This window comes from Drosophila guanche, unplaced genomic scaffold (genome assembly GCF_900245975.1).
Source record: "Drosophila guanche unplaced genomic scaffold, DGUA_6, whole genome shotgun sequence".
NCBI classification, from domain to species: Eukaryota; Metazoa; Arthropoda; class Insecta; order Diptera; family Drosophilidae; genus Drosophila; species Drosophila guanche.
In genome coordinates this window covers 6,947,824-6,973,856 of record NW_022995743.1, presented here as the reverse complement: position 1 = coordinate 6,973,856, position 26,033 = coordinate 6,947,824, and the positions used below count along the sequence as shown (strand labels likewise).

The following is a 26,033-nucleotide window of genomic DNA, read 5'->3' as shown; positions in this document are numbered from 1 at the left end:
TTGGGTGCGCTCAGTTGAGAATGCAGTTCGAACATGTATTGTAAAATGTTTTCTGAAATTCCCGATCCCTTATCAAATAAGATTATGACGTTTGGGAAATTCAGAGGCGGCTGCTGAAAGCTCACTCAGCTGCTAATTTAATAGGTCGTTGATCTAATGTCTTGATGTCTAGCGACATTAATCGCTTAGCTACGTTACTATAAATACTGGCAGCCGGTCAAGCAGAGCACAGTTGCAGCTCAGCATTCTGTCTGAGAACATCACAGAATAAGCGCATAATGAAGTCTTTCGGCTCTGTCGTTTTAGCGGTTTGTGGCGTTCTATGCGTCGGTGAGCAACCCCAATGGCCTGGACGTCCACAGCAGTGCTAAACGAATTATATTCTGTATTGTAGCTGCCGATCCCCAACACACCTACGACGGACGCGATGGGCCCCATGTATTTGGATCTCCTGGCAATCAGGTATATATCCGGGGACAAAATGAAGGCCCCTACAGTGTGGCCGGAGTAGAAGGCAAATTTCAAAACACTCCATCGCGTGGCGAACACGTCTACACGGATGGGAGTGGCAACACATTTGTGAACCGAAAGAATGCCGGAGGACAAGGTACAGTCCAGTTATATCAGCCACCTAAGAATCCCACTAAATGAGTATATTTTTAGGTACGCACACCATTAGCGGTCCTGGATTTACCGCCACAAATGGACAGCATAAAATTGTTAGTGGAAACAACGCTGGCAGTGGCTTGAATGCTGGACGCCGTAGCCGACGAGAACCCCAGTTTCACGTTGAGCGACCTGGCCGAACAGTAGATGTCGGTCCGGGAGGATATGTTGTTCAACGTGGACGTCGTAGCCCACAACTTCACGTGGAACGTCCTGGCCGAACAGTAGATGTTGGTCCTGGAGGATATGTGATTCAACGTGGACGCCGTAGCCCACAACTTCACGTGGAGCGTCCCGGTCGTACAGTCGACGTCGGTCCTGGAGGATACGTTATTCAACGTGGACGCCGTGGCATTAATGATGCTCGTGTGCAAGGAGAGAACTTTGTAGCCCGTGGGGATCAGGCTGGCGTGTGGAACAAGAATGTTTCAGTATGGAAACGTCCAGATGGACGCACTGTAACGCTCGACAAAAACGGAAATGCGATTGTCTCAGGTCGAGGTCGACCAGAGCAGCGTGTAAGTGATAGCTATATATATCAAACGAATTCAACTTCTAAACACCTTTACTTTTGCAGTACTCCAGCTAATTCATTCAACTTTAAATACAAATATACTTAAATCATACAAATTTATGATAATAAACCAATTTAACAAAACTTGTAGCCTGATATGTATGTAAACATATGTATTATAAGTGTATTTAGTTGTTGCATTTGGCTTAGGAGCTACTTGCGACTGCAAGTAATGAGTAATTTGTAAGCAAGACTCTTGACATTGAGCCGCCAACAAGATTAAAGAATCGCACTGCAATATGTTCATAGGTTGCAAACAATAATAAGTTGCTCTGGGATTTTCCCAATCAGATTCCGTTACCTATACTAAGCACGAGTGGCCAGAGCATTTGGTTAGGTTCTGAAGCCGCAGCCTATAGATCGCTCGTTCAATCGGCAGCAGGTCGTAGACAATGTTCACCATTTGATAAGGATCCTGTGTCAGGTCGTATGCCTCTGAAAAGTGCTGGTACAAAGGAATAGTAATTTAATGGTTTTCTTGTCCAAATGATGCCTCTCCTCGTTATCACTAAACTGACAGTAAATGCGATCGACATTGTCCTTAAAGTCACGCAGGCACGCGAATGTGTTGTTCCAAGCATCTTGGCAATGACAGGCAGCTTCAGGTGTGCATTCCGCTAATCGATCACTGCGTCGCCAAGGACAGGACGGATTGTAGGTGTCAGCGTTGCCCTCGCCCCAATACTCTATTAGCAACGAGTGGCGGTATGGCGGATGTAGCGAAACATCCAGGTCTGCACGACCCGCCTGTAACAGATCTCCGTGAATTGATCGACCGTCCATGTAGGGGGGAACACTTATGCCCGCAAAATCCAAAACTGTCGGTGCGAGATCTATCAAGCTAACGGGTGCATGAAGGTGGCTTCCGGCTGCTATGCCTGGACCCCGTATTAGCAGGGGTATGTGAATGTCGGTTTCATACGGCTGCCGCTTGTCAAACGGCTGTGCGAACTGCCCCATATGATACCCGTTGTCAGAGGTGTATATGATGTAGGTATCGTCGAGGAATTTCGTCTCACTTAGCACCGCCACCAAGGCGGCAACCAGCTCGTCGACAGCCAGAAGCGATTCCCAGCGCAATTGAAAGTATCGGTCTATGGTGGCTACAGTTTCATCCGCCAGACGTGCGGACGATCCAACCAACCAATGCTTATCTGGGTCACTCGATTAGACAGTCATACAAAAGGACTCAATCAACAATAAGTATGTAGATATATGTGCAATAGCTTACCCTCTGTTGGATTATTGAAGCTGGGGGTGCGCAGAGCTTTCGTGTTGGCAAACACTCCGCGATGACGTGGTGCCGGTGTGTATGGGGCATGCGGTGCTGGCGGCGCAACCATTGCGAAAAACGGTCTGTGGTCGTCGCCTTGGGTGGCATTGCGTAGGAAGTCAACCGCACGATCGCGCAGCAGGTCAGTTAGATAAGTGGATGTATAGCTGACATTCTGGGAATTCTCGCGCAGCGTGTAATTATAGTAGCGGGAGTTTCCATGCAGTCCATGAAACTGGTTCCAACCGGGCGGCACCTTCGCCCCCCTAAACTCGTTTAGATATTTTCCAGCGAAAAACGTGCGATAGCTGTGGTTCTGAAGAATAACCGGCAAAGCCCGGCGCTCAGATCGATCCAACCAATCCGGACCGTTGCACCCGCCACTGACAGAGTTATTGAAGGTTCTGTGATTGTGCGCATATTGTCCAGTAAGAAGACTTGCTCTGGCTGGACAGCAAATGGGCGTGGGCGTGAAGGCATTATGCAACTGTGCTCCGGCTCGTCCCAAGAGCTTGCTGGTTTCATACATCGGGTACATTCCGTGTAGCTCCACATCTTGATCATCTGTTATGATTAGCAGTATATTGGGCAACTGTTCTCCCAAGACCCAGGCTACGCAGAAAATACTTATGGCGAGCGAGAGAATATAGCTGGCCTTTGTGTGTTTTCCATGAGAAAGATTCAAACAAAAGAAACTATACATTACCATCTTGATCCAAATTTTTACCGTTTTCCCGGCTTACACTTTGTTTGCAAGAAATCAACAACTCGAGCTTTCAGTGCTGGTAAATGCCCACTGGTCGACAATCGAACCGTCTCCATGACCGATAATCATATTCTTCGCTTTTGATGTTCTGTTTAATATTGCAAGCTAACTGGGACACCCGGAAGTTAATATGGTATTTTATCTGATAGTTAAGTCAGTTGTCTACGAGATTGGCTTGTATTAACGACTCCTATTTATTAGATTCTTTGTAAAATATGGTGTAAACAAAACAGGCCAATACAAAGGGAACTGTAAAACGTAACTGGACATGAAATGCTTCGCCAATTCGACATTTGTATACCCTATAACCGATCTCACACTTCATCCAGCCCTGCTGCAAATAGGCAAACTCATTATCGAGAATTATGGTTTATTTTTAACGAATATACATATGTAAATGATTTAGTGACCAAAAAATACAGGATCTTTTCCGACATCAATTGTTGAAATGTATGCTTATAGGTACAAATGTTTACAGTATTTAGTTACTTAGATTAAGTGTTAGAAAAAGAATGCAAGTCTGTGTCCGTATCACAAAGCGGCACAAAGTATAGGGACAGATACGAACGACACGATCGCAAGAACTTGAAGAGGGCTTCACTGTCTTTTCCGATCTTACAAAATAAATAACAGCAAAGATATTCGCATATGTATGTGTATGTACATATGTATGTATGTATACATAAGACGTTTCGTTTAATTTACTGTAAGTATTAGGTAATAATGTAAGACACATGAAGAATAAATGTTATTAGTGTGATGTTTGGCCTACCAGATTAGCGTTTGCTTTCGCTTCTGCTCAGGTGCTTTGATCGTAATATGTTTATGTTTATGCCATACAAACTGAGTGTTTTGAAAGTTAAATGTTGATTCTATTCCATGGGATTAGTGTATGTGTGTATGTATGTATGTACATTGGTAAGTTATCATTAAATGTTGTGTGATGGTCCTTGTGAGAGCTGGGCAGCTTGTCGATTTAAACGTCGTAGCTCCGGGACTAGTTGCCTTCGGGTTTTGGCAAATTGGTATCATATGATCGTATTATTATAGACTGGGGCACAACTCCACCCTCCTCTTGTGAGAATGCGTAACCATCTGAGGACATAGATAATAAAGTTAATATTCGTCGAATATGATTGGCAATCAATATAGTTAAGTGTATGTATGTATGTACATATGTATGTATGCAGGTCTTTATGTATAGCATCGGTTATGTGTGGATGAGCTTTGTGTTTATCTGTGTTCCGAGGTACACGGTGTAACTATTCTCCCTCTGAAGGAGCCCAGAAATACGAAATATTAACCATATTTTTCTAGATTTCTAGAAGTGCTGTTCAAACATTATTTTAAACCTATAGGTCAAGTCCTACCACTGCGTTGTTCGACGAGTACAGGTATATTCCTGGAACTGAGTGGTTAAGGCGGGTTCGGTGGTACTCACGGGATAGTTCTAGTTCCGTTTCGACTCTCGTGTTGGCCCGACGGGTAAATACATTACGTAGCAGCCTCGCAGTTTCCGTGAATCTGTTGGGTTAATTTTTTGAGCGTGGCGGATATGGTTTAGTATCGGATTTAATTTTGTATTTGAGGATTTAAGTAATTGCAGTTTATGTTATTCTAGAATTTTCCATTTTGAATTGTTAGCACTTTACTTTACACAACATTAAAATTATTCGAAAAATTCATGTCCAATCTCTAAATTATATATAGAAAACATAGGTGGCAGATCGAGGTTCTTGGCGGGGGTGGGGCATTAAGTACGTACATATAATCAAATCAGAATAAACAACGAGGTGTGTACAGGTGTACAAAATTGTAGGGCCATGCAGAGTACATAATAAAGGGAGAAGAGCCTACTGGTATTTGAGAGATGGCAAATAAAAGGAAACGATGCGAGTCTTACAAAAATTACAGCGAATCTTTGCCACTACGAATAATAAAAAGTAAATAATAAAATCTGTAAATAAAGTGTTCGAATTGTACATTTTATATACTCGTATATATTTAATTGAGTTGCCTGTTCTAAGCCCAATTCAATTGGTACCACTGATTTCATCCTAAGTCCCCCAATCCTATCGAAATCCTTTTTGGCGGTATGCTATGGTATGGAAGTGTGATGGTGATGTAGTAACTGTGTGGATTTGGTGTGGAGTGGTGTGGTGTGGTGTGGTGTGGGAATGGGTTGTCAGGTTTATCTATGATTTACTTACACCGAATAATCGATCCCAAGGCATACATAGTACTGCGCACACAGACATTTACGCAGAAAATGTTCATAGAAATTTCAAGTAAACATTTTTGAGAATTTTGCTGTTGACTTTTTGATTTATTAAATTATTGATTATTGGTTATTGTTGTGTGTTATTGTGTTTCACGTTTCAAATGTTGGGTGTAATTGGACTTGATTTGGTTTGATTGGTTAAAGTCGCATTATTGTTGTGTGTTGATTAATACAAAATAAAATCATATAAATACAATATACATAAGTGCAAAACAGGTCGGATTAGATCAGATCAAATCAGATCAGATAAAAGATTAAATCATTCAACAGCCATAGAGTAAGTGTATATCATCGGCCTAGTAAAAGTGCATGCGGGCTGTGAAGGACGGTGCGGTATACATTAATTTACGTACAATACATATATATATTTAAAACTGATACATACATAAATATCATCGGGGAATATCGTCACATTCCGTAAATATGTATATATGTAGATAGGTAGGAGGTATACGTAGTTAATAATAGATTGTTGGATAAAATTGAAAAAAGAACCTCTTACAGGGGGGGGGGGGGGAAGGGGAAAACNCTTAAGTACGAATAGTCGCTGAATGTTTACGTTTACAACCTGACAGACACATCTCTTAAAACTGTAAATTATAGTACATCCAGCAATAGAAAAGATACATCTAAAGTACAATATTAATTATAAATTATTCATATGTACACACATTTTTGTTGGGAATGCTTTTGACATTCGATCTACACACAGTATCTCTGCAGACACTATCACAGTTGGCAAATAGTTAGCACATACAATAATAATATACGCATTTGTATAAATATTTCGCATTCACACGTTTCCATTTACACATCCATTGATTTATGCTCGTTATGATATGAATTCGACAGTTGCTAGAAGGTACTCAATGCGCCTACAGGGAAATATCCCACTTAGGAATGTATGTATACTTATTTAATAACAATGTTACACTATTAAGACAATTCGACTGCCATAATGCTTTGCATTTCCTTGCCTTCGATCCGCATGTTCCAGCTGTTCACATATGCAGCGTTGTAGTGATGCTGGAGGTGGTGGAGCTGGCGCTCAGAGCAGAGCCGCCGGCAGCAAGTCGCGTCTTGGCGCTGGCTCTCCGTCCTCCCGCGACCTGTCGCTGTCTGCTGCGTTGCTGGCCGACACTGTCGTCTTCGAGGTCCAGGTGCTCTATGCGCAGGCTTGAGTCGGGCTGGACGGCTGGCTGGAGGTATTCTTTGCCGACACTTAATGAGGACCGGCGGGATATGAGGACTGAGCTGGAACGCATTAGCTTGCCCAGGGCGTAAGCAAAACCAGAATCTCTAATGACGGCAAATGGGTGCATGGATATTGATTGTTTGATTGATTGCAAGTATAAGATCAAGGAGCCATCAGCGAAAATGATGTACAAAAGAGTTTGCAAGTTGATTGTGGATGGATGGGGGATAGAGAAGGATAAATAGATTACATTTTAGGGAATTCAATTCAAAAGATACTTGCTCAAAAGTGATTAAAACACTGAATAACAATCCATGTGGTAAGAGTAAGAGTAAGAGTAAGAGTAAGAGTAAAAGTAAGAGTAAGAGTAAGAATAACAGCAAGAGTAAACTAAATTCTGATTCTGGTTCTGATTAAAAGTTTTGCATTCTGGACTGGAGCCAGTGAAATTGTGTTTGTTTCTTTAAATGCGCTGATTACAATCAATGATGCCCTGCTGCTAAGCAATGCAATGCTGCCTCAAGATATTAACTAAAACAGTTCAAAATTCCAATTTAAATTGCATTCAAAATTGCTCAATACTCGTAAGATCTACAAAATACGTACAAAACTAAGTATATATATATATGTACACTTTCTTTCCATTAGCTAATTGTGCATTAAGTTGTATAATTATGTCTCTATAGTATATATAGGTGTCTGTTACATTTCATTGTAAATGAATGATCATTGAAGAGTGTGATTGTGTGCTTCACTGGAACATCTAACAAGATGTTCGGCTCTAAAACAGTATGTACACATTAAATCTATAATACTAAGTACATGTTTCCTTGTAGATAGGTTCCTTATGTCGATTACATGTTGTGTTCCGTTTCGTTTGGATAGTTTGTATACAATTTTAAATAGGGTTCGAGCAATTTTTAGCGGCCAATGTTCAACAAGAGTCTTTGGGTACACGAAATTAAGCACTAACATACATCGAAAGTTCAACAAACACAATTTGGATGGGTGGAAGTTGGAGTGGGAGTGCAATAACTGGAGTGAGGCGAGAGGCATGAGGCATGGCGTAAGATTAAGTTAATGCCAAATGCATAATGACCCAAAAACAAACGCTAACTAATAATGGGAGCTAAAGATACGGTACTGTAAATTGTGGTGCAAAACTATTCACTACAAGAAGCATATCGATATTGGGTGTAGAAATAGATAAAGTAAGATATATGGATTAGGCACATATGTATGTGTTCAATCAGCCTTTGCTTGGTTAGAGTTGGTAGAGATAGAGGTAGAGAGGTCTACAGATTCACGTTTCAACAAATGCGCAACAATTCAAATTGAAAATATATATGGTAGGATGTGGTTGTTGACTCTCTGTTTTGAGACAAACAAAAGACTAAATACGAGTACATATGCATGTACGATATGTATTGTAGAAGGAAAGCGTGACTCTACGAGTGGTGCGGTGCGTGGCGTGGCATCGATACTTACGATGATCGAGGCTCGTTCATCACTTCGGCGAGATCGTTGCGCCTGATCTCGGTCTCGCGCACCGCCTCAGTGAGTGTCTTGAACACGGTATTGTGTATCCTGCAACGAAATTGGTTAGAGAGAATAATGGTTCCAGTATAAGTTCATGGACTCACAGTTTGCAGATGACATCGATCAGCAGGGTGGTGATTGGCACCAGGACGAGCCCGAGATAGAACACTGGCGTGGACAGCAGCATGATGTCCATGCCGGGGAAGTTGCTGCCAAGGTTGACGAACGGAAAGCAGTGACTGTAGATCACAACAAAGACGAACCAGATCACTATGGAGCCCCAAATGGCCACGTGCGTCAACCAGGTCCAGGAATTCGTGATGAGGCCCGCCTTCAAGCATACCGTCACAATCACATACTGAAATCCAATTGGAACACGAAATGTAAACTAGTTGCGAATTGATAATTGAACAGAATGTGAGAATGCCTACCGTGTACACCATATTTCCCATCATCAGGTAGTCATTGGTCTTGCCATCCTTCCATATTGTATCAGATGTGTACGCTGCCATGGGCAGCCAGAAGAGGAACACCGAGTGCAGAAGGGCATTAAAGATCCAGATCCAGAAGACCTTCACATTGAAGAACTTGGCATTCTGCGAGGGCTTGTACAGCATCGGGTACTTAAGCATCGTCTCGGCCGTGCAGAACTTCTCGAACAGACCCATGGCGAATGGGGGCATGGCCGTGAACAGCACGTTGTAGAGGCCAATCGTCCAGCGCTCGAACAGGATCTGACCCGACCAGCCGGAGTAGAGGGCGAACCACAGCTCGATGACATACAGGCAGACGTTCTTGTAGAAGCTGTACAGAATCAGCTTGCTGATGCGCGCATAGTTCCACGCCCCGTGCACGAGCAGCAGTCGCTGTAGGAACCGAAATTGGGCGATCGAATAATCCGAGGCGCAGGCCGCCTGCAAACCCTCGACGCCGGATATTCCAATGCCAACATTTGCCTTCTGTATCATGGCCACGTCGTTGGCTCCATCTCCGATGGCCAGCGTCACCGCCTTGGTGCTCTGGGTGACCATTTCGACCACCTCCGCCTTTTGCATCGGCGACACTCGGCAGCAGATGACAACGCGGCAGAGCAGACACAGCTCCTGGAAATCACCCCGTAGATCACAGCTCAGGGCGTACTTTAATGTGGTTCCATCAATGACCAGGGCCACGTTCGTGTCGTTTGCCGTCGAGCTCTTGAATTCTCCAAAGTGGCGCAGAATAACGTCACGGGTTGCCTAAGGAGAGGGAGAACAATTGAATCAATTTGTTGATCAGCTGGCAATTGGACTTACGTCAAGACTCTCCTCGTTGAGGATGATTATATCCATGGCGTGTGAGATCAGCTTGCAGGAGTATCCTATGTTTATGGCCGTTTCTTGCTTGTCACCGGTCAGCACCCAAATAAAGATGCCGGCATCCAGCAGCGCCGCAATCGTCTCCGGCACGCCGTCCTGCAGACGATCTTCAATGGCGGTGGCGCCCAGTAGGCGTAGATTGATCTCAATGAGGTCCGCCGCATCCTCCAGCTTGCGTTCGCGGTACTGGAGCGCCGTCGCTGCCTTGTGGTAGGTGTTTCGCCACTCCTCGTACACATCGGGCTGGATGTCGGCCACGGCCAGACACAGCGTACGCAGACCCTCCGAGGCGAACTCCTCGAGATGCTGAAGCGTACGGTCTCGGTACTGTAGATCATGGGCGGACAGACGTTCGTATATCACCGAATCGGCGCCTTTGCAGAAGAGCTTGATCTTGCCCTCCGGCGTCCGCACTATGAGCGACATGCGTTTCCGTGCCGATGTGAACTCCAGCACATTGAGCACCTGATATCGACGCCGCTGCCCCAGTGCATTGATCTCCACATATTCGGGCGTGCGGGTGTCGAAGACGTAGCCAAAGAAGTGGGCGCCCTCGACCAGGGCTCGCTCGTCCGGACTGGCGGCGTGGTAAATAATGCCTTCATCCCCCCGCTCGGGTATCACGGTGTGGCAGACGGACAGAAGCACCAGGAACTCCTCTATGACCTCAGCCGTCTCGTGCCGTCTGAGTATGTTTTGCACCAGCAGCGACTCCTCGGGTGTTCGCTGCGGGATGTAGACATGTCCCGCTATGGAGCACTTCTTAAAGGCCATCACGTTCTGCGTGAGCGTGCCCGTCTTGTCCGAAAATATGTACTTGACCATGCCCAGCTCCTCGTTGAGGTTCGAAGTGCGGGCCATGGCCGGCGTGTCCGAGGGCTCGTAGTACATCTCGATGTCGTAGTTGATGAATATGGCCTGTAGGAAGCGAACCAGCTCGAGAGTGACTTGCAGCGATATGGGAATCAGGTTGTTGTACAGAATGAAGAACGTGAGCAGATTGTAGCCTAGGCTCATGCTCTTGAAGTCGCTCAGGCCCAGATACCAGTCCGTTTCCGAGTGCTCTCGGGTCCAGAACAGATTGCACAGGCCACTGGTGATGCAGAGCGAGATCAGGATCATGAACAACATCAGGATCTGGGTGTTGGTTAGCTTGTCGACGGTGGACCGCTTCAGCGGCGCTGAGGTAGAGTTCTTCATGAGTTTCGTCTCCTGGCCCGAGTAGACGACGACTGCAAACACCCAGGCCGTGTTCCGTAACATGGCGCCACGCTGCAGCACTTGATCATTGCCCAGAGGCACGGATCTGTAAACACAAACAGATAGAGATCAAGACTGAACCAAAGATATAAAATACTCACTGCTTTCCGTATTCCCTTAGCACCCCGTTGAACTCGTACAGATGCCGATTGGGCAGCTCGCACTCAATCCTGCCCTGCAGCATTGTAAGGTCCTTGGTCTCCAGCAATCCCGCTGTGGCAGTCACTCCCTGGCGTATCTTCAGGTTGGTCTCCCCATCCAGATTGGCCGTCTCAATGAAGCACATGGCCTGCGGCTCACTGGAAAGCGGGAAAGCGGGAAAGCGTGACAGTGGGATCAACATATGGCCACATTGGAGTGTGCTGGCGCTTACCTGGACGATAAGATAATCAGGTCCGCGGGGAAAAATGTGTTTATCGTCACTTTTATAATGTCCCCCACGGTCAGCTCCGACCAGCGGACTGTCGACCAGGTTCCGTTCTCCAGCCGCTCAATGGGTCGATGATTTATCTCATTATCGGCGCGATGGCGTTTCTGTGAATGCGGAAAAATACACCGAATGAGCCCGTATGCAGAGTAAGTCCTCGGCCAACAAATACTTACCACATCTTCGATGATCTCCTTGATGGCGCTGACTGACAGGATAAACATCAGCGGCACCAAAGTGGTGTAGCGACCCGTGGGCGATACATCTGGTATTTGCTGCAGCAATGCGATTAGCAGGAAAAAGCAATTCGAGTATCGTCGAAACTGTTCGAATAGGAACGAGGGCAGAAAGCTGATGATGCTGCAGGAAGATATATTTACAGATGCAGTCACGTTTATTTATGGCTGAATACTTACTTATACTTGGCCGTCGTAATGCGATTGTTGCAGTACTTTACGGGCTGTGTGCCATTCAGGATTATGACACGCCTCTCTCCATCCTCTGCATCGAAGCCGGCGGATGATGTGATGTCCTCATCATCTGAAAGCAGGCAATAAATGTTCAAGAAATTATTATGTTGTATGAGCCAAAGATAACTCCACCCTATCCCCAGCCCAAAAGTGCTTTACAAAACTATTCAAAAAGATTTATTCATCTAATTATCTTCAGCCCAACCCCATTCCCACTCGGCCACAAAGAAATTTGCTGCCGTGGGACTGCCCAAGGCGTACTTCTTCGCGAACCGATTTACATCGAAGTTGTCCCGCCCCGCCGTGTCGGAGGCCGTTAGATACGGCTCGTAGAAGTCCAACTCGAGGTACTGCTGGTAGGCCAGAAAGAGGCTGCGATGGTGCTGCTTGCCCTCCGAAGCTCGCTTGGACATGTAGGCCACAATGGTCTCCCCACGCACCACATCGCAGCCCGGTATGTTGCCCACCAGCCAGAGCAGGTACTGGCCCATGGCCATGTCCAGGTCGATCATCAGGAAGGTGTAGAGCCGGCGCGGCTCCGATTTCCATCGAATGATGGGCTCTTTGACGGCCTCATCGACCAAAATGGTGATGCCTGGCTCCACCACGATGTCGCAAGGGAACTCCACCTTGATGATGGCCTGCGGCTCACATGACAACACATTCGGAATGATGCTAGCCTGTCGCAGCATCTCGGTCAGTTGGCCAGTGGGGTTCGGCGGAGGGCAGCTCAGAAACATGGCGAAGTAATTTCGATAATCGGTACAGAAATGAGTAAAATTCCAAAGATGCCCAGAACTATACGACACGACACTTACGGCTCCAGCGAATGCGCAGCGCCTTGTAGACATTCCGTAGGGCCATTCTGTGCCAACGGCGCTGGTTCTGTGGCTGATGCTGTGCAGGTGGACGGAAACGACCCTCTCCTCGCCGGGGCCGATTCGCAGACGATGCACCAGCGTTGGCGCCGTCCGACTCCAGCGTCTCTTCCTCCTCCTCTTCCCCGAGCTCGTGCAGCTCGTCAGATCCTGAATCGCACTCACCGACGGGCACGAAGGCAATGCACTCGCCGGGAGATTCGTTTTGACGTTTGGAAAACAACAGGATGGCAGGTTTCGTCTACACCTCGGGATGCAAAGAGGGATGCCACGCCACAAGTGGGCGTAAACGTATACGAGAAGATGGGAGAGCTCTTCTGAAAGGACGCCTGCGCTGCACTCAGTTGCTTGGCTCTCGAATGCGTATTTTTATTTATAATCAACGGAATTTTGCTGCTGCTGCAGGCGATTGCTTTTTACTTTGAAGTTATTCAGAGGGCTAAGGTATTTTCCTGGCTGCCGTTAGAATTGAGCATATTACTGTGGTTGGCCCATCGCCTGGCAACAACGTGCGTAACATTTTCTGGATACCTTTTCTAACCGTATCGATTTGTCACACCTTGAATGAGTTAGAGCACGTGATGGCCGATGATTGAGTTGGCTTTATTGCAGCTAAAAAGGTTCTCTAAGTCCGAAGTGTATGGAAGTTTTGATTGTTGGAGCGGTGGTGTCGAAGAATCAAAAAAACACAAAACACACTTTAACTGTTTTCTATCACTCTCACACACATACACACACAAAACGCGAAAATAAAATCCAAGAGCTGGGTTTTTCTGAGAACTTTTGCGATGTGCTTCTCTCCTGCGACTAAAATTTCACGACGAAAAGTGTGCCGTTGTGGCAGGCTGTGCAGCAAAAAGGACAACGATAAAAGGAGCTAAAGAAGAAGAGCTCGCTTCGGCTTCAGGTTATTGTGCCAGAGAGCCGCCACCCAACAGCTGTTTAATGAAATCTTCAACCAACAACACAACAGAAATAAAATAAGAGAGAAGAGACGCGAAAATAAGAGAAGTGACGCGAAGAGAAGAGACGCAAAGAGAAGAGAAGAGAAGATAGATGTGACATTCAAGTGCTTCGCCTATGGGATACTCTACTTCTAGCGTGGAATAATCGGTGTATGCGTTTTGATGTTCATAATTGATATTTCTCATTTTTATGGTTCCAATAATAGCATTTAACCATTCTGATTCCACTTTCCATTTTCTGTGTATGCATAAACATTGCTTTCCTTTCCTTGTTTTAAGAAAGTTGAACGCACTTCGTCAAGGAAAACAAATAGAAAAAATGCGGTGCTATAAAGAACTTTTGACTTACCATCCGGAAGAGTTACTTGCGAATACCCCAGAAAAAATCGAAATAAATAAAATAAAACCTTGGGACAAACGAATCCCGGAATCCCCGGAATCCCCAGAATCATGATGTAGAAGTATATAAAATAAAGAAATAGCATGTTTACGTTTAGGTGTGTTCCTTTTGATGCCGGTTTTGTCCATTAGATAGCGGAAGGAGAACCTACTCATAGCTCGGATTGAGCCGGGCAGGCTCCTATGAGGGATGCTGGCATCGGTCTCCGACCGGTCGACTACGCTCTCGCCCTCACCTACGCGCGAGGAGGATGCCGTTTGTAGGTTTCCATCGGTGGACGGTTCATGCTCAGAAGGAGGAATGCGACCGGGCGGCGGCCTGCCACCGTCTTCACCACCGGGTGGCGGTCTATTGCCGTCGCCCTCGTTGGCAATTCCCATGCCCGTTGGTCCCGTGGTTGCTGTCCTCCGCATCGCCTCCCGCCTCAACCAGCGCATGCTGTTTGTGATCCAAGCCTGTGCTCGCCCCAGCAGGCTCCACTCATCGACGGTGGCTTGGGCGGGGGCCGCAGCCGGATGTATCCTGTTTCTATCTGTCTCCAGCTGCTGCTGTTGCGGCCGCTGCCTCGGGTTCTGCCCGTTGCCATTACGGGCGATTCCTCTCTCCAGCGATGAGCTGCTGCTCCTAGTCCCTGCGATGCGGTCGCTCTCATTCTTGCCGGGATCTGCCATGTTAACATGGCTGTGGAACGCCCATTAAGTACACTCTCACTGCCGCGCGCGCACTTTCAGTTCGTTCTCAACTGTTTGGATCTAATGCGAATTAATATATTTCATTAGTTTGCTTTCTCGAAGGTTTCACTGCACTTTCACTTTTGATTTTAGGTTTATGTCATTTTGATTTGTTCAGATATTTGATATACATATGTGCTTTTATTTTTATTTGATTTTCAAAGGCTTGCTGCGGTGATTGCTATTTTTACGGTATTGATTTGCTGACCCGCGCGCGGCTGTACAGGCACACAACTCTATTGTATTATCGTTAGCCATCTAGAAATGGTAAACAACTTCGACTGGAAGTGCCCCGCGACAGCACAGGACAATATTTTCATGTATGTTTGTATGTGCAGTGAAGGGTCACTTGTCCGCCAAGGGTGGTATTACTGTGGTAAGCTTTGATTACCAGATATATCGACCTTAAAATGACGAAATCCTGCAACGCACTGTGTACCCCGAATTACCCTAATTAAAGCCGCCAACTGGTCAAACTCCTGGGGGGATAAACACGCTAGAAAGACACACAGACATTGAAATAATTAACCATTCTGTAGGGAACATCGACCTCGTCTGTGAAAGCGGAAGTCAACGAAACTTTCTCGGGGTGTCTGTTCCGTTTCAAACGATTGGCAGGAACGAAAGAACGAAGAAATTCTATTTGCGTGCACTGTGTTGTTACACTCTACGTGTTTTCCGGCAATAACTGTGTAGCCATTATACAAACATACTCATATGTACATACATTGACCGAAGCATATTCGTTTGAGCCGAAACATGGCACTCAAAAGGCTTTCAAATGGCAATGGACATTGTCAATAACTTCAAATCGGATTCCTTTGGCAAAGGGCGATTACACTTGAGTTGTTGGCTAATGCCAATGTGAGTGAGTAGCTTATCGATTGCTCCACTTTCTTACAAGTGTTCTGGTCCTGTCCTGCATTCTTCAGGCAACCAACTCTGTGGGTGGGTGGCAATCAACTGAAGGGTACGCTACTCGCCCACGCCTGACATGTCCTTGAGATGTCCACCTGGAGCTGGGCTGCCTAGGCTGGCTGGCAAATCGGGTAATTATATACTAGGTCTCACTGGTTAAAGGGAAATTGGCCATTAATATTTATTAGCAAAGTTTTCACATAATTGCAGATATACGATGCTCCGCCTTACCCACGTGAAGAACCCCACGAAAATTGGTCTGCTTTGTATGGAGTCTGACGTAAATGGTCTGGCCATCAGTTCGAACAGATAGGTGTGGGGATCTGTAGAGTGTAGGCCAACAAATGTATCTATATATGTATGTGCATATGTACTACATACATGTGCACATTCGCGACGCTATTTAAATTTATTCCCCCAGCCGCGAAGCGGTCTAAAAATATCAGCATCAACATGGGAATAAGTATTTTGGATTCATTCCAAGCGTATTTACTTATTTGTGGATTTCATATACTCGTAAAACCAAATGGATTCCGCAGGAATGTACTGCCACATGTGGTAAACTAAAAGCTGGGATTTCTAATTGATTCTCAACTGGAAAAGGTCACTCAAACGAGTGCACATGAACTGTCGTAGCATGGGGGAGAAGGAACGACTCAGCCGAATGCAAACAGGTGATAATTACCCCTCACTCACGACACCCCTACAAGCAGAACATGACAACAATGAGGACAGTTCATACGAATACTCGAATGAATCGTGTTTATCATCCGGTGGGGTAACGGGGGCTGCGTACAATAACAAAGGTAAACACAGACATCCGTAGCACCTAAAGATACACAGAGGAAATACTTGACTATGTCACCAATTCGATGAAGTCAGAGCGAACTTGGGCCATGGGACGACTGCGACAGCTCAACAAAGGCGTCCACAGACAATTGTGAAATCAAATCGATAGAAATTATTGGCAATCGACCAACATTAGCGGGGGAATACACATTTCGATGTCACCACTAAGCGCCGAAATAAATCGCTTTTTAGGAGGCCCCCCATTAGGATTTCCCTTCCTCATGTACAGGGGAAACCGTCTTGAGGGAAAGGTATCTTAGCCATTGGAGAACCACGTCACCCTTGAAGATGGGTACAACCTTGGCAAGGTGTCCGGCAAAGAGAGCTTTATTTCTGTTACCACACTGCAGATGTAGTAAATAAAGGTACTGTTCTTATGTAACTGGGGGGAATAGGCAATGTCAATGCCAGCATGTTTGCACATAAGACTGATTAGCCGAATCACCCTTTTTAATTTGCAAAGAATTTTCCTCTTCATGTTCATTAATTCAGCGTTTGGCAAATGAAAGCAAAAGTGATGCAAATTAATAAAAGAAAAAAACGTTATACATGCGGTGCGGTGTGGTGCAGTGTCACTGCGGCACAGTTTTGGCAACCGATCAACAAAAATCAGCTGGGGATTAACTTTTTTTTCTCAAAATACTATATTACGATGACGATGACGAACCATTTGACTGACTCACGAAAAGGTGATGCTAGAGTTTGCCTTCGAGTTGACTTCTCTGGACAAAAGTCTGAAAGCTAATTTCACGCCAAGTCAACCCAAGCGAGGAAAAAGGTGCATATCGCCAATGTTGACATCAGAATGCAACAGCCCACCTGGAGAGGCTCTGTTTGGCAAGAGAGAGAGAGAGAAAGATCGAACAGCAATCGCAGAGAACAGAGCAAAGACAGAGCGAGAGAGAATTTCGGCAATGAATAACGGCTTGAAAGCAAATCAAAAACCACTTTCTATGCGAAACGGCACACACGCGCTATGTATGAGAGCCCGCATTTGCATTTGTATGGGTGGGGTACGTACTACGTACACAGAGATAGAGAGAGAGAGAGAGGAGAGATGTTTGACAATTGAATCAAATCTGGAAATTGATTCAGCAAATTGTATGCCTTGGCACAGCTGTTGCTCTTCTTTTGAAAATCAAACCATAAATTGAAAAAGCACTCTACTTCTGCTTTGCCATTTCTTGTTTCCATGTCCAGGCACCATCGTTCAATCTAATATAATTACAGTTGACCTTTATTTAGGTGTTGTTTGCCCAAGCACGAGCGTTTTTCATACAGTCACTAATATCTAATATCCAGCCAGTCATTCTCAGGCATCTGATACGATTCCCGACGATACGCACTGTGATCCCGCCCGAAAACAGCGTTAAATGGGGCATTAGCATCCACAGTATTTACTTGGTTTACAATATTATCTCGCGTTTGTTAAACACGTCGACCTCGTTAACCGGTCCCATACACGAACCCCACCTGGCGCACAAACGTATTTCTTGGAGCTCGGAAAGCAACTGAGCAAATGTCGCACTGGGCATCAAGTGTTTGCGTGTGGGAGAGAGGCGATTTGTGTACCCTCGAAGAGGGTAGTATATAGTTTATCAGACGTTTGTAATGCAACGAACAATTTAGACTATGAAGTGTATATTCCATCCAAACTAGTCTCTCAGGTAATGATTAGGAACATCAAGTGTCGGTATAGAAGAAGTTTCGAAAATAAATAGATTACCTGGTCGCAGCGACAGACTGGTTGTCGGAGTCTCGACGGTATAAAAGCTTCGACTCGCAAAGCTATGATTTTACTGGTTGATTTTCGTACTGGCGTGGAAGAGTTGCCAGACCGCACAGAGTAGCCAGCGCACGCTAGAAATCAATTTTACTCTATGCGAATCTTTTCCATTGCTAGTAGTACCGATGATTTACATACGGAAGAGTATGTCCAATGTGTACCGCTAACATATGTGGGTAAAATTAACAATTAGCCTAAGCAAAGGAGCTGTTGTTATCACACATCTAAAGCAGACAGACAGCCACTGTTCTGCTGTCAAGCATTGAAAAGGGATGGTCGACTGACAAATGATGATAATGACGGGAAACATCAAGCACAGGCCCAACAATTATCAGCATTTTCCATCAGCACACATTAAAATACTCTGCAAAATGAATACTAAAAGAAAAAATAAACCTGGCCCATGGGGGGATCGAACCCGCGGCCTTCGCGTTATTAGCACGACGCTCTAACCAGCTGAGCTAATGGGCCTTGTTGAATACGGTGGGATTAATTCAAGTCACAACCTTAGCACCAGAGAGAGTTTATAGATTTGAAGAAATTTCACTGCTTTAATATTGTAAAAATTACAGAAAGCATGAGATTTTGAATTTATTATCGAATCGAAATATTAAAAATGAGCCCTAACTAACCAAACATGAAAAAAAAAGTTTGTCAGAAGTGGGATTCGAACCCACGCCCTCAGAGAGGACCAGAACGCTCAACACTTTCGTTCAGAAAGCAAGATTTCAAACCTTGAGTCTGGCGCCTTAGACCGCTCGGCCATCCTGACACATGATGCTGGCGTGTCACACACCCCATTTGTCTGGACAACCTTAAATGTTGTATAACAGTATCAGCTAACATTGAACTAACAGTTCTAGCTCTGTAAAAGCTTCGGGCCACAGAAACAAATTATGTGTTATATACATTTTAAGCAAGCAGTTCACTGTAATGTTGAAATCGTTACGGGCTCTAAACCGGCATTTGGCAAACATCTGGCATGTGGCCCATTAGCTCAGCTGGTTAGAGCGTCGTGCTAATAACGCGAAGGTCGCGGGTTCGATCCCCTCATGGGCCAGAAGACTTTTTTTTTCTTTCCTTACATTTATTTTTTAATTTTTCAAATTCCCAGCACTATGGGGACTAAACAGTTGTTTGCCTGGACGCGATTAATAGAGGAGACTGATAAGCTAAGCCCTTTAGAGGTTTTGTGCAATTATGTTATCTCATGCCGTGCACATAGGGATACCATGTAATGGCCAACCCGACTCCGCGATGATGTCACTTGAGACGGCGATGGATGATCTCACGTGTCAATTCCTTGCAAGACAGCAAAGTGAAATGTCAATTCAATTTGCCATCAAGGATGATTGAATTACCCAACCTCGGGGAAAGCAGACCCTGCCATATTGTTTAAGCGTATGGGATATCTAAATGGCAGTTTTCAATCAACTTAAACGGTTTATTGCGGAATCTTATCTGGTAAATTAGTTCCAAGTGCTCTGTATAAAATTTATGGTTTGGCAATGGACTCCTCCTATTCTACGTGAAAAGAGACTTTATTGATATTGACAATTTACGGTCTTTCTGATTTGAAAGGAAAATAGAAAACAACTAAAATAAATTAAATTGGTATTATTTACCGGAGCTTTTTTAGCGCTGGCGCATTCAAGTGTCAGGATGGCCGAGCGGTCTAAGGCGCCAGACTCAAGGTATGAAATCTTGCTTTCTGAACGAAAGTGTTGAGCGTTCTGGTCCTCTCTGAGGGCGTGGGTTCGAATCCCACTTCTGACAAATTCTTTTTGATTATTTTTGATTGAAGTAAAAATATGTGCATACAGACAGCAATAAGAATGAATTCAGTTTGATTATTTCGCGTGGAAATTCTCGACTGTTTACTATACATATTTTTCCCGTAACTGGAATAACTGGGTTGTTAAGCAAGAATCAAAAAAGAATCGTCGAGCACCACACCTACTCTTCAACCCGTAAGAAAGGTCTAGAAACGACGACTTTGCTCACGGACGAGGTCTTGGCAAGCGCTTCGATCTACTTTCAGATCCACTTAATATTGATTTTGGAATATGGACACTGTCCAGCAAGTGGTTGGGGATGGAGCGGAGATATTCTAAGTATACGGTTCTGATTTTCAAGGAAAATAGAAAAAAACTAAAATAAATTAAAATCCTTGTTTATATTTGGTATTATTGACCGGAGGTTTTTTATCGCTGGCCCATCCAAGTGTCAGGATGGCCGAGCGGTCTAAGGCGCCAGACTCAAGGTATGAAATCTTGCTTTCTGAACGAAAGTGTTGAGCGTTCTGGTCCTCTCTGAGGGCGTGGGTTCGAATCCCACTTCTGACAAATTCTTTTTGACTATTTTTGATTATTGATAAATATGGGAATACAGATAGCTATGACAAAGCATTCCTTTTAATTATTTGTCTTGGACATTCTCAACTGTCTTTTTTAGTTATTTTTAATATATTTTGCAAGAAAGAATGACGGACTTAGTAACGCCGAACGTTGTGCTTAAGTCCATACTAATCCTACGGGACTGTGGATCTGCCGGGGATGGGATGTTAAGCAAGAAGCCAAAAAAGAATGTCACCTTCAAGCGTGTTGTGGAGTACTACACCTACTCTCCAAACCTAACATTACGTTTGGAAAAGACGTGCTTGCTCCCGGACGAGGTCTTGGTAAGCGTTTCATAAGTTCCAATTGCAGATCCACGTAATATTGATTGTGGATTATGTATATTGTGCAGCAACTGGATGGGGTAGAGATACCAATGCGGCGCCTCAGCTTGGACAATTTGTAACTATTCCCTGCGCCGGCCCAGCCCCCTTCTACGAGTCCATTCTCGGAAAAGCAAACAGAAAGAAGCGGATGCAGATGTGGAAACAGAAACGGAAACGGATGTTGGCGAAATGGGCGACGTGACACTTTTAACCTAATTGGAAAACAAACATCTCTCTGTGGCCCATACTTTACACTTTATTATGGACAAGGACACGGATGTAATACGTCTAGATGGGGCAGGGGCAAATGTTTGGGTATTACCAAACACGCTGGTTGTTTGTGCTATCTGCAAGTGCATCCACACACACACACACTTCGAATATATGGGGGGGGGCAAAATAAAGACAATTTACAACGAGTTGGCTCTTGGGGCGGAAGAAGTTATCTGCAGTGAACTATTTACAATTGGTAAGGCCCAATCAATCCGTGGGCTACGTATACGTGAGAGCATTATGGCCATTTAAAGGCGCAGAAGCACAGCCAGCTGAGCTGATAAGGACACTGCACTGGTGGACACAGTAGGGCCACTGACCTACGTCAAACATGCACACGCTGTTCTCCCGGGGTCGTGAAATCAATAGTCATTCAAAAATTTAAAGCACCCACAGGAGACTGATGACAGCAATCACCTGCTAGTTAGAGGACGGTTAGAGCACCGCAATCAGTTATTTGCAGTCTTATTGGGCTTGATATATGGCCACCTGCTCGTAAAGCCACTTGTTTTGGCTATAACCATGGTCGCTGGGCAGCTACTCCTACTATATAAGGCCCGCCTCGGCCGTCACTTAGCCACCAAAAGCTAAAGAGAGTCCCACAGAAATGTTCGTTCAAATCGCCACCCTGCTAGCCCTACTGGCCTCCTCCTATGGAGCTGTGCTACCCATGGGCCTGGAGCCACTGTCCCCGCAGAGTGGCAGGATCGTGGGCGGAACGAAGACCACGATTGCAGACCATCCGTGGCAGGTGTCGCTGCAGCGGTCGGGCTCCCACTACTGCGGCGGATCCATCATCAGCAACACCATCATTGTGACCGCCGCCCACTGCCTGCTGTCCCCGATCACGGCCTCCGTCCTCAAGGTGCGAGCGGGCAGTAGCTACAGGAGCCTGGGCGGCTCCCTCGTCCAGGTGGCCGCCTTCCGGGTGCACGAGGAATACAGGACCAACACGAAGATGAACGACATTGCAGTGGTTCGCCTGAAGACCAAGCTCACTCTCAGCTCCACCATCAAGACCATCCAGCTGGCCACCTCCGCGCCCGGCCACGGAGCAGCGGCTAGCATTTCCGGCTGGGGAAGCACCTCGTACTCTGGATCCTCTTCCTCCCAGCTGCTGTACGTCGACACGCGCATCGTTGGACGTGGCGAGTGCGCCAGCTCCACCTACGGCTATGGGGGCACAATTCGGGAGACAATGATTTGTGCGGCGGCCGCCAACAAGGATGCCTGCCAGGGGGACTCGGGCGGACCGCTGGTATCTGGGGGACAGCTTGTGGGCGTCGTCTCCTGGGGCCGCCAGTGCGCCCTCGCCAATTATCCCGGAGTCTATGCGGATGTGGCAGCGCTCAGACAATGGCTGCTGGCAGCCCAAAAGACGGTCTAGTGCAGCAATAAAACCTCTTCTCAAATGCAACTCGAATGACTTTTTCGCTCATTTAACTGTTCACCTAACGACTTCTGCCTCTGCCTCTGCCTCTGCTTCTGCCCATTCCTCAGTGAACATTCTGCACACACATGGCCAAACATGCGACACAGGACGTGTGGATCCTGCGGGGTGGGTATGTGAGGTGGTGGTGTGTGCTGTAGTGTAAAAGGAATCTAGGTCAGTCTGCCCAGAAGCGGTGCAAAGGGGACAAAAACTGACTTTGGATTGTGCTTCGTGGAGCGGGGACTGCGGCCTCAAAAATAAGTAGAACAACGTGGACGTGAAACATGTTTAAATACTTAAATTTTTAGAGACCAACAAGCATTCCCTGCCCACTGCTACTTTAGCTTTCTGGCAGAGACTCTTTCCGGACTCCCACCAAAGGCCAGACTTCAGGGCGTCGACAGTATTGATCCGGCGACTGTCGCGACCAAATGGGATGCTTATGCTTATTGCCACAGCAGGGATAGGGCTGGGGCATTGACCAGGGTGCAGAATAAAAGACGAACTACCACACTCTACTCACCTTCGTACTCCTTCCGTTTTCTGCGTAGAAACGAGGCTGTCATTCGCAGGCCACGCTGCGCCAGGCTCTGTCTGGAGAGAATGGAACCCTTGGAGTCCTTGCGACTACGATGGCCGCTCTGAGGTTGCCCGGCGGCGCCTTGGCGCGATGAGAGCGTGCCAGCCACCGAGGTGGAGACGGATGCAGGCGGCTGCAGGCCACCGCAGAGGGAGGTCGAGGTTGATCTCGGTGGCGTGATCGGAGTGTTGGGCGTGTCCGAGTCTATGAATCCCAGATTGCTGTTCGCACTGTTCAAATGGATGCTGAAGTGGTCCGTATTGCCGCCTCGACTGCCGCAGAGCGTGGAGCTGCCAGCGCTGTGGACGCTGGTCGAGACGGAGGCGGCCAACTGCTCGTCCAGTCCGCTACTGGTCTTCGGTGTCAGATGCTCCAGGGACTCAAAGTCTCGATTGACGGCCGGCGGCATAGAGTGTCGGAACCACGACTCCTGCCGATGCTGCGCCACCCGCTGCTGGCGACGCCGCTGGCTGGCACTGGAGCCGAGCATGTTCCGAAAACGGCTGTCCACGACATCCTCCAGCGAGCCGTTGTCCGCATCCGGACTGCGCAGTTCCAGGCTCTGGCGCTGATAGCTCCTTCCCGACATTTGGTCGCTTTTTTCGCTTGTTTGTATAATTCCTAAGGCACTAAGGTTTAAGGCTCAGTCCGCTTGCTGATAGGCACTCGGTTTGTTTTCCTATTGGATCCATCAAAGAAGGCACTTTTGCTCCATAGTCTCTCTCGGGACTCCGCGACTTTTACATCGCTTATGTAAGGCGGCGATGCGCTCGAGCGAGTGCTGTGCCGCGGTGGGTCCCAGTCCGGGTGGGATGTTCCGCCTTCATATATATATATTCCAAACAAACACAAATCAAAACCCGTAGGCAATTGCTTTGCGACGACTCGGCTCCCCCGTCCAACCTTGGCTCAGACAGGTGTTGAGAACCAAAACAACTGGCAAGTCACCTGCTGCCCGCGCCTCTCCATCCGGCAGGGCAATGTGTAATTTTAAAGGGGAGCAGCGAAGCCCAAACAAAACGCCGAAATGGCTGGGCAAGTAGTCGATAGACTCGTACTCTCTCTCTCTCTCTCAACTGTTAGAAAACATCAAAAATGCATTGCATTTGTGGCATTTAAAAGCGTTTCCTTGTCACGCACATGCATTAGGAACGACAAAATTGGAGCGGGGGACACACAAATTATCAATTTTTGAGTGCCTCTTTTACCTTACCTTGTTGGTATGGTCCCTTTTCTGGATAGATATGGGATATCCGATTAGTTTGGCGCTTAAGCACTAGCGAGGAAAGCTCTAATAAATCTGTCGCTTCCCCGTGGCGAGTGGCAGTCTAAATAATTAAAATACTCCAGGGGGAGAGAACCTTCAAATTATTGAACTTCTTGTTAGCGGCACAAGCCCTACGAAATGGTCAACTGCAGCCATAAATTAAACGTTTAGACCTCTCCAATTACACTCTTCGCACGCTTCAGTTCGGGGCCAACTCATAAAATGGAGTGGATGGCCCACGGGTCTCGCCGTTTTCAACAAAATTCACACGGAAACGGCAGAGCGTTGGCGCTTGTCTGCGGCGACAAAGCGGAAACAGGACCAAGCCGCACTGAAGTCAAAAAACAACTGCGGATCCTCCACAGGCGAAGGCATAAAGTTGACTCGGTTGCCCCACGAACCCCATCGGCTGTTGGCCGAAGCGAAAGTGGACCATACAAGCACACTTTTACCACACCATATTAAACTACATACATTCATGTGTGAATGCAGGATGCACTAGGAGATAAATTGGAGAGTGGTACTACAGAGTAGGATACTCCTAAAATTAAATAAATTGTTCTTTTCATTTCGACCGGGAGTGCGAATGAAATAAGCAAGTGAGACGTCGCGTTTGGGCGCTCTAAAGATACACTGTACGCTGTGAGCTCACGTCAAATGGCCTTTTGGCGGACCGAGTCACCGCGGCCCATTAGCTCAGCTGGTTAGAGCGTCGTGCTAATAACGCGAAGGTCGCGGGTTCGATCCCCTCATGGGCCAAAGATACATTTTTTATTTATTTTTCATCTTTTTTTTATCAAAGCAAAGCAGTAGGGGCGAATGGGGGGCAGACAAGCCGTATCCAGGTGTTTGGGGGAATGAGAATGGTTGGAGTAATCTTATCGCCGCATTTAGAGACAACTGTTGAGATTTAACTTCTAATTTCTTTATCAATTCTTTTTACAATTCAAACTATTTTTAGGGGGTGTTCTAAGAACGATTTGTAATAATGAATCATATATAGCAGGGACTGATCGATTCCAATACCGTAAGGTTATGTTACGATGCATGTACTATATAGATAATCCAATGCATAACTTTATGAAATGAAATGAAATTACTCACAAGCATTTAGGAGACCTGGCCCGGTGAACTCTGTCCGTCGGTAGGATAGGCGTAAGCGGGACACGGAGGGCATAGCAACTCTCGGAATCAGAGCAACTGGTGCTGCGGCGCTGCCGTTGTTTGGCTTCTATTTTCACACAATCAATTCGACGCACTGCAGGCACGGAAACATTTGAATATGCAATTTTTGTTATAACAAACACATATGAACATATGTACCATGCACATACATATGTACACTAGGGGGGGATTCTATTAAAGCGCACAATGAATAATGTATTTTGATAAGAAGAACTAACAACACGACAGGGGCAGATAA

General features: G+C 46.2%; 5 protein-coding genes and 6 non-coding genes across 22 annotated transcripts; 7 read left to right on the top strand and 4 right to left on the bottom strand.

Annotated features, from left to right (window-relative positions):
* The first annotated feature begins 181 nt into the window (after positions 1–181).
* Positions 182–1,336, top strand: LOC117592047 (immune-induced peptides). 2 transcript variants are annotated; one of them, XM_034285533.1, is made up of 5 exons: positions 182–330; positions 395–607; positions 664–914; positions 996–1,184; positions 1,244–1,336. In XM_034285533.1, the coding sequence occupies exons 1-5, from the start codon at positions 279–281 to the stop codon at positions 1,253–1,255; spliced, it is 717 nt and encodes a 238-aa protein (XP_034141424.1). In that variant the 5' UTR covers positions 182–278; the 3' UTR covers positions 1,256–1,336. The 2 variants fall into 2 exon arrangements, with proteins under 2 accessions (XP_034141424.1, XP_034141423.1); XM_034285532.1 differs by having other exon boundaries at positions 183–330; positions 664–1,184.
* A 5-nt stretch (positions 1,337–1,341) lies between these two features.
* Positions 1,342–3,323, bottom strand: LOC117592046 (N-acetylglucosamine-6-sulfatase-like). Its single transcript, XM_034285530.1, has 4 exons — positions 3,220–3,323; positions 2,472–3,168; positions 1,739–2,394; positions 1,342–1,685 (listed from the first exon to the last, which is right to left on the bottom strand). The coding sequence occupies exons 1-4, from the start codon at positions 3,220–3,222 to the stop codon at positions 1,542–1,544; spliced, it is 1,500 nt and encodes a 499-aa protein (XP_034141421.1). The 5' UTR covers positions 3,223–3,323; the 3' UTR covers positions 1,342–1,541.
* Positions 3,324–3,632: 309 nt separating this feature from the next.
* Positions 3,633–25,950, bottom strand: LOC117592042 (phospholipid-transporting ATPase IA). Of its 11 annotated transcripts, none has more exons than XM_034285525.1 (11): positions 25,715–25,940; positions 11,756–11,879; positions 11,516–11,699; positions 11,286–11,446; positions 11,014–11,211; positions 9,590–10,958; positions 8,726–9,532; positions 8,399–8,652; positions 8,244–8,342; positions 4,721–4,803; positions 3,633–4,374 (listed from the first exon to the last, which is right to left on the bottom strand). In XM_034285525.1, the coding sequence occupies exons 1-11, from the start codon at positions 25,785–25,787 to the stop codon at positions 4,277–4,279; spliced, it is 3,450 nt and encodes a 1,149-aa protein (XP_034141416.1). In that variant the 5' UTR covers positions 25,788–25,940; the 3' UTR covers positions 3,633–4,276. The 11 variants fall into 11 exon arrangements, with proteins under 11 accessions (XP_034141416.1, XP_034141413.1, XP_034141412.1 ...); XM_034285522.1 differs by lacking the exons at positions 4,721–4,803; positions 25,715–25,940 and adding exons at positions 5,490–5,521; positions 23,287–23,947; XM_034285521.1 differs by lacking the exon at positions 25,715–25,940 and adding an exon at positions 23,287–23,947.
* On the bottom strand, positions 18,734–18,807 carry Trnai-aau. The gene has a single exon. It is a non-coding gene; the product is annotated as a tRNA-Ile (tRNA).
* Trnal-caa lies at positions 18,989–19,108 on the bottom strand. Its single transcript has 2 exons — positions 19,071–19,108; positions 18,989–19,033 (listed from the first exon to the last, which is right to left on the bottom strand). It is a non-coding gene; the product is annotated as a tRNA-Leu (tRNA).
* Trnai-aau lies at positions 19,323–19,396 on the top strand. The gene has a single exon. It is a non-coding gene; the product is annotated as a tRNA-Ile (tRNA).
* Positions 19,993–20,112, top strand: Trnal-caa. Its single transcript has 2 exons — positions 19,993–20,030; positions 20,068–20,112. It is a non-coding gene; the product is annotated as a tRNA-Leu (tRNA).
* Trnal-caa lies at positions 20,562–20,681 on the top strand. The gene is made up of 2 exons: positions 20,562–20,599; positions 20,637–20,681. It is a non-coding gene; the product is annotated as a tRNA-Leu (tRNA).
* Positions 20,798–21,454, top strand: LOC117592049. Its single transcript, XM_034285535.1, has 2 exons — positions 20,798–21,016; positions 21,085–21,454. The coding sequence occupies exons 1-2, from the start codon at positions 20,819–20,821 to the stop codon at positions 21,136–21,138; spliced, it is 252 nt and encodes an 83-aa protein (XP_034141426.1). The 5' UTR covers positions 20,798–20,818; the 3' UTR covers positions 21,139–21,454.
* On the top strand, positions 21,905–22,748 carry LOC117592048 (trypsin alpha-3). The gene has a single exon (XM_034285534.1). It carries the CDS (start codon positions 21,939–21,941, stop codon positions 22,716–22,718), a length of 780 nt encoding a protein of 259 aa, XP_034141425.1. The 5' UTR covers positions 21,905–21,938; the 3' UTR covers positions 22,719–22,748.
* On the top strand, positions 25,296–25,369 carry Trnai-aau. Its single transcript has one exon. It is a non-coding gene; the product is annotated as a tRNA-Ile (tRNA).
* Positions 25,951–26,033: the final 83 nt, after the last annotated feature.

What these genes read in the sequence shown, in the direction of transcription:
- LOC117592047 (XM_034285532.1), top strand. Translation starts at nt 279, where the DNA reads ATGAAGTCTTTCGGCTCTGTCGTTTTAGCGGTTTGTGGCGTTCTATGC. An exon ending in TTGTGGCGTTCTATGCGTCG is followed by an intron (nt 331 to 394) that starts GTGAGCAACCCC and finishes TCTGTATTGTAG; the next exon opens with CTGCCGATCCCCAACACACC. An exon ending in AAAGAATGCCGGAGGACAAG is followed by an intron (nt 608 to 663) that starts GTACAGTCCAGT and finishes GTATATTTTTAG; the next exon opens with GTACGCACACCATTAGCGGT.
- LOC117592046 (XM_034285530.1), bottom strand. An exon ending in CTTCAATAATCCAACAGAGG is followed by an intron (nt 2,395 to 2,471) that starts GTAAGCTATTGC and finishes CGAGTGACCCAG; the next exon opens with ATAAGCATTGGTTGGTTGGA. An exon ending in GTCAGTTTAGTGATAACGAG is followed by an intron (nt 1,686 to 1,738) that starts GAGAGGCATCAT and finishes CCTTTGTACCAG; the next exon opens with CACTTTTCAGAGGCATACGA.
- LOC117592049 (XM_034285535.1), top strand. Translation starts at nt 20,819, where the DNA reads ATGACGGACTTAGTAACGCCGAACGTTGTGCTTAAGTCCATACTAATC. An exon ending in TGCTCCCGGACGAGGTCTTG is followed by an intron (nt 21,017 to 21,084) that starts GTAAGCGTTTCA and finishes TATATTGTGCAG; the next exon opens with CAACTGGATGGGGTAGAGAT.
- LOC117592048 (XM_034285534.1), top strand. Translation starts at nt 21,939, where the DNA reads ATGTTCGTTCAAATCGCCACCCTGCTAGCCCTACTGGCCTCCTCCTAT.
- LOC117592042 (XM_034285514.1), bottom strand. Translation starts at nt 23,932, where the DNA reads ATGTCGGGAAGGAGCTATCAGCGCCAGAGCCTGGAACTGCGCAGTCCG. An exon ending in AAAACGGAAGGAGTACGAAG is followed by an intron (nt 11,880 to 23,286) that starts GTGAGTAGAGTG and finishes GCCTGCTTTCAG; the next exon opens with ATGATGAGGACATCACATCA. An exon ending in ATGAACGAGCCTCGATCATC is followed by an intron (nt 6,860 to 8,243) that starts GTAAGTATCGAT and finishes TGCCGTCATTAG; the next exon opens with AGATTCTGGTTTTGCTTACG.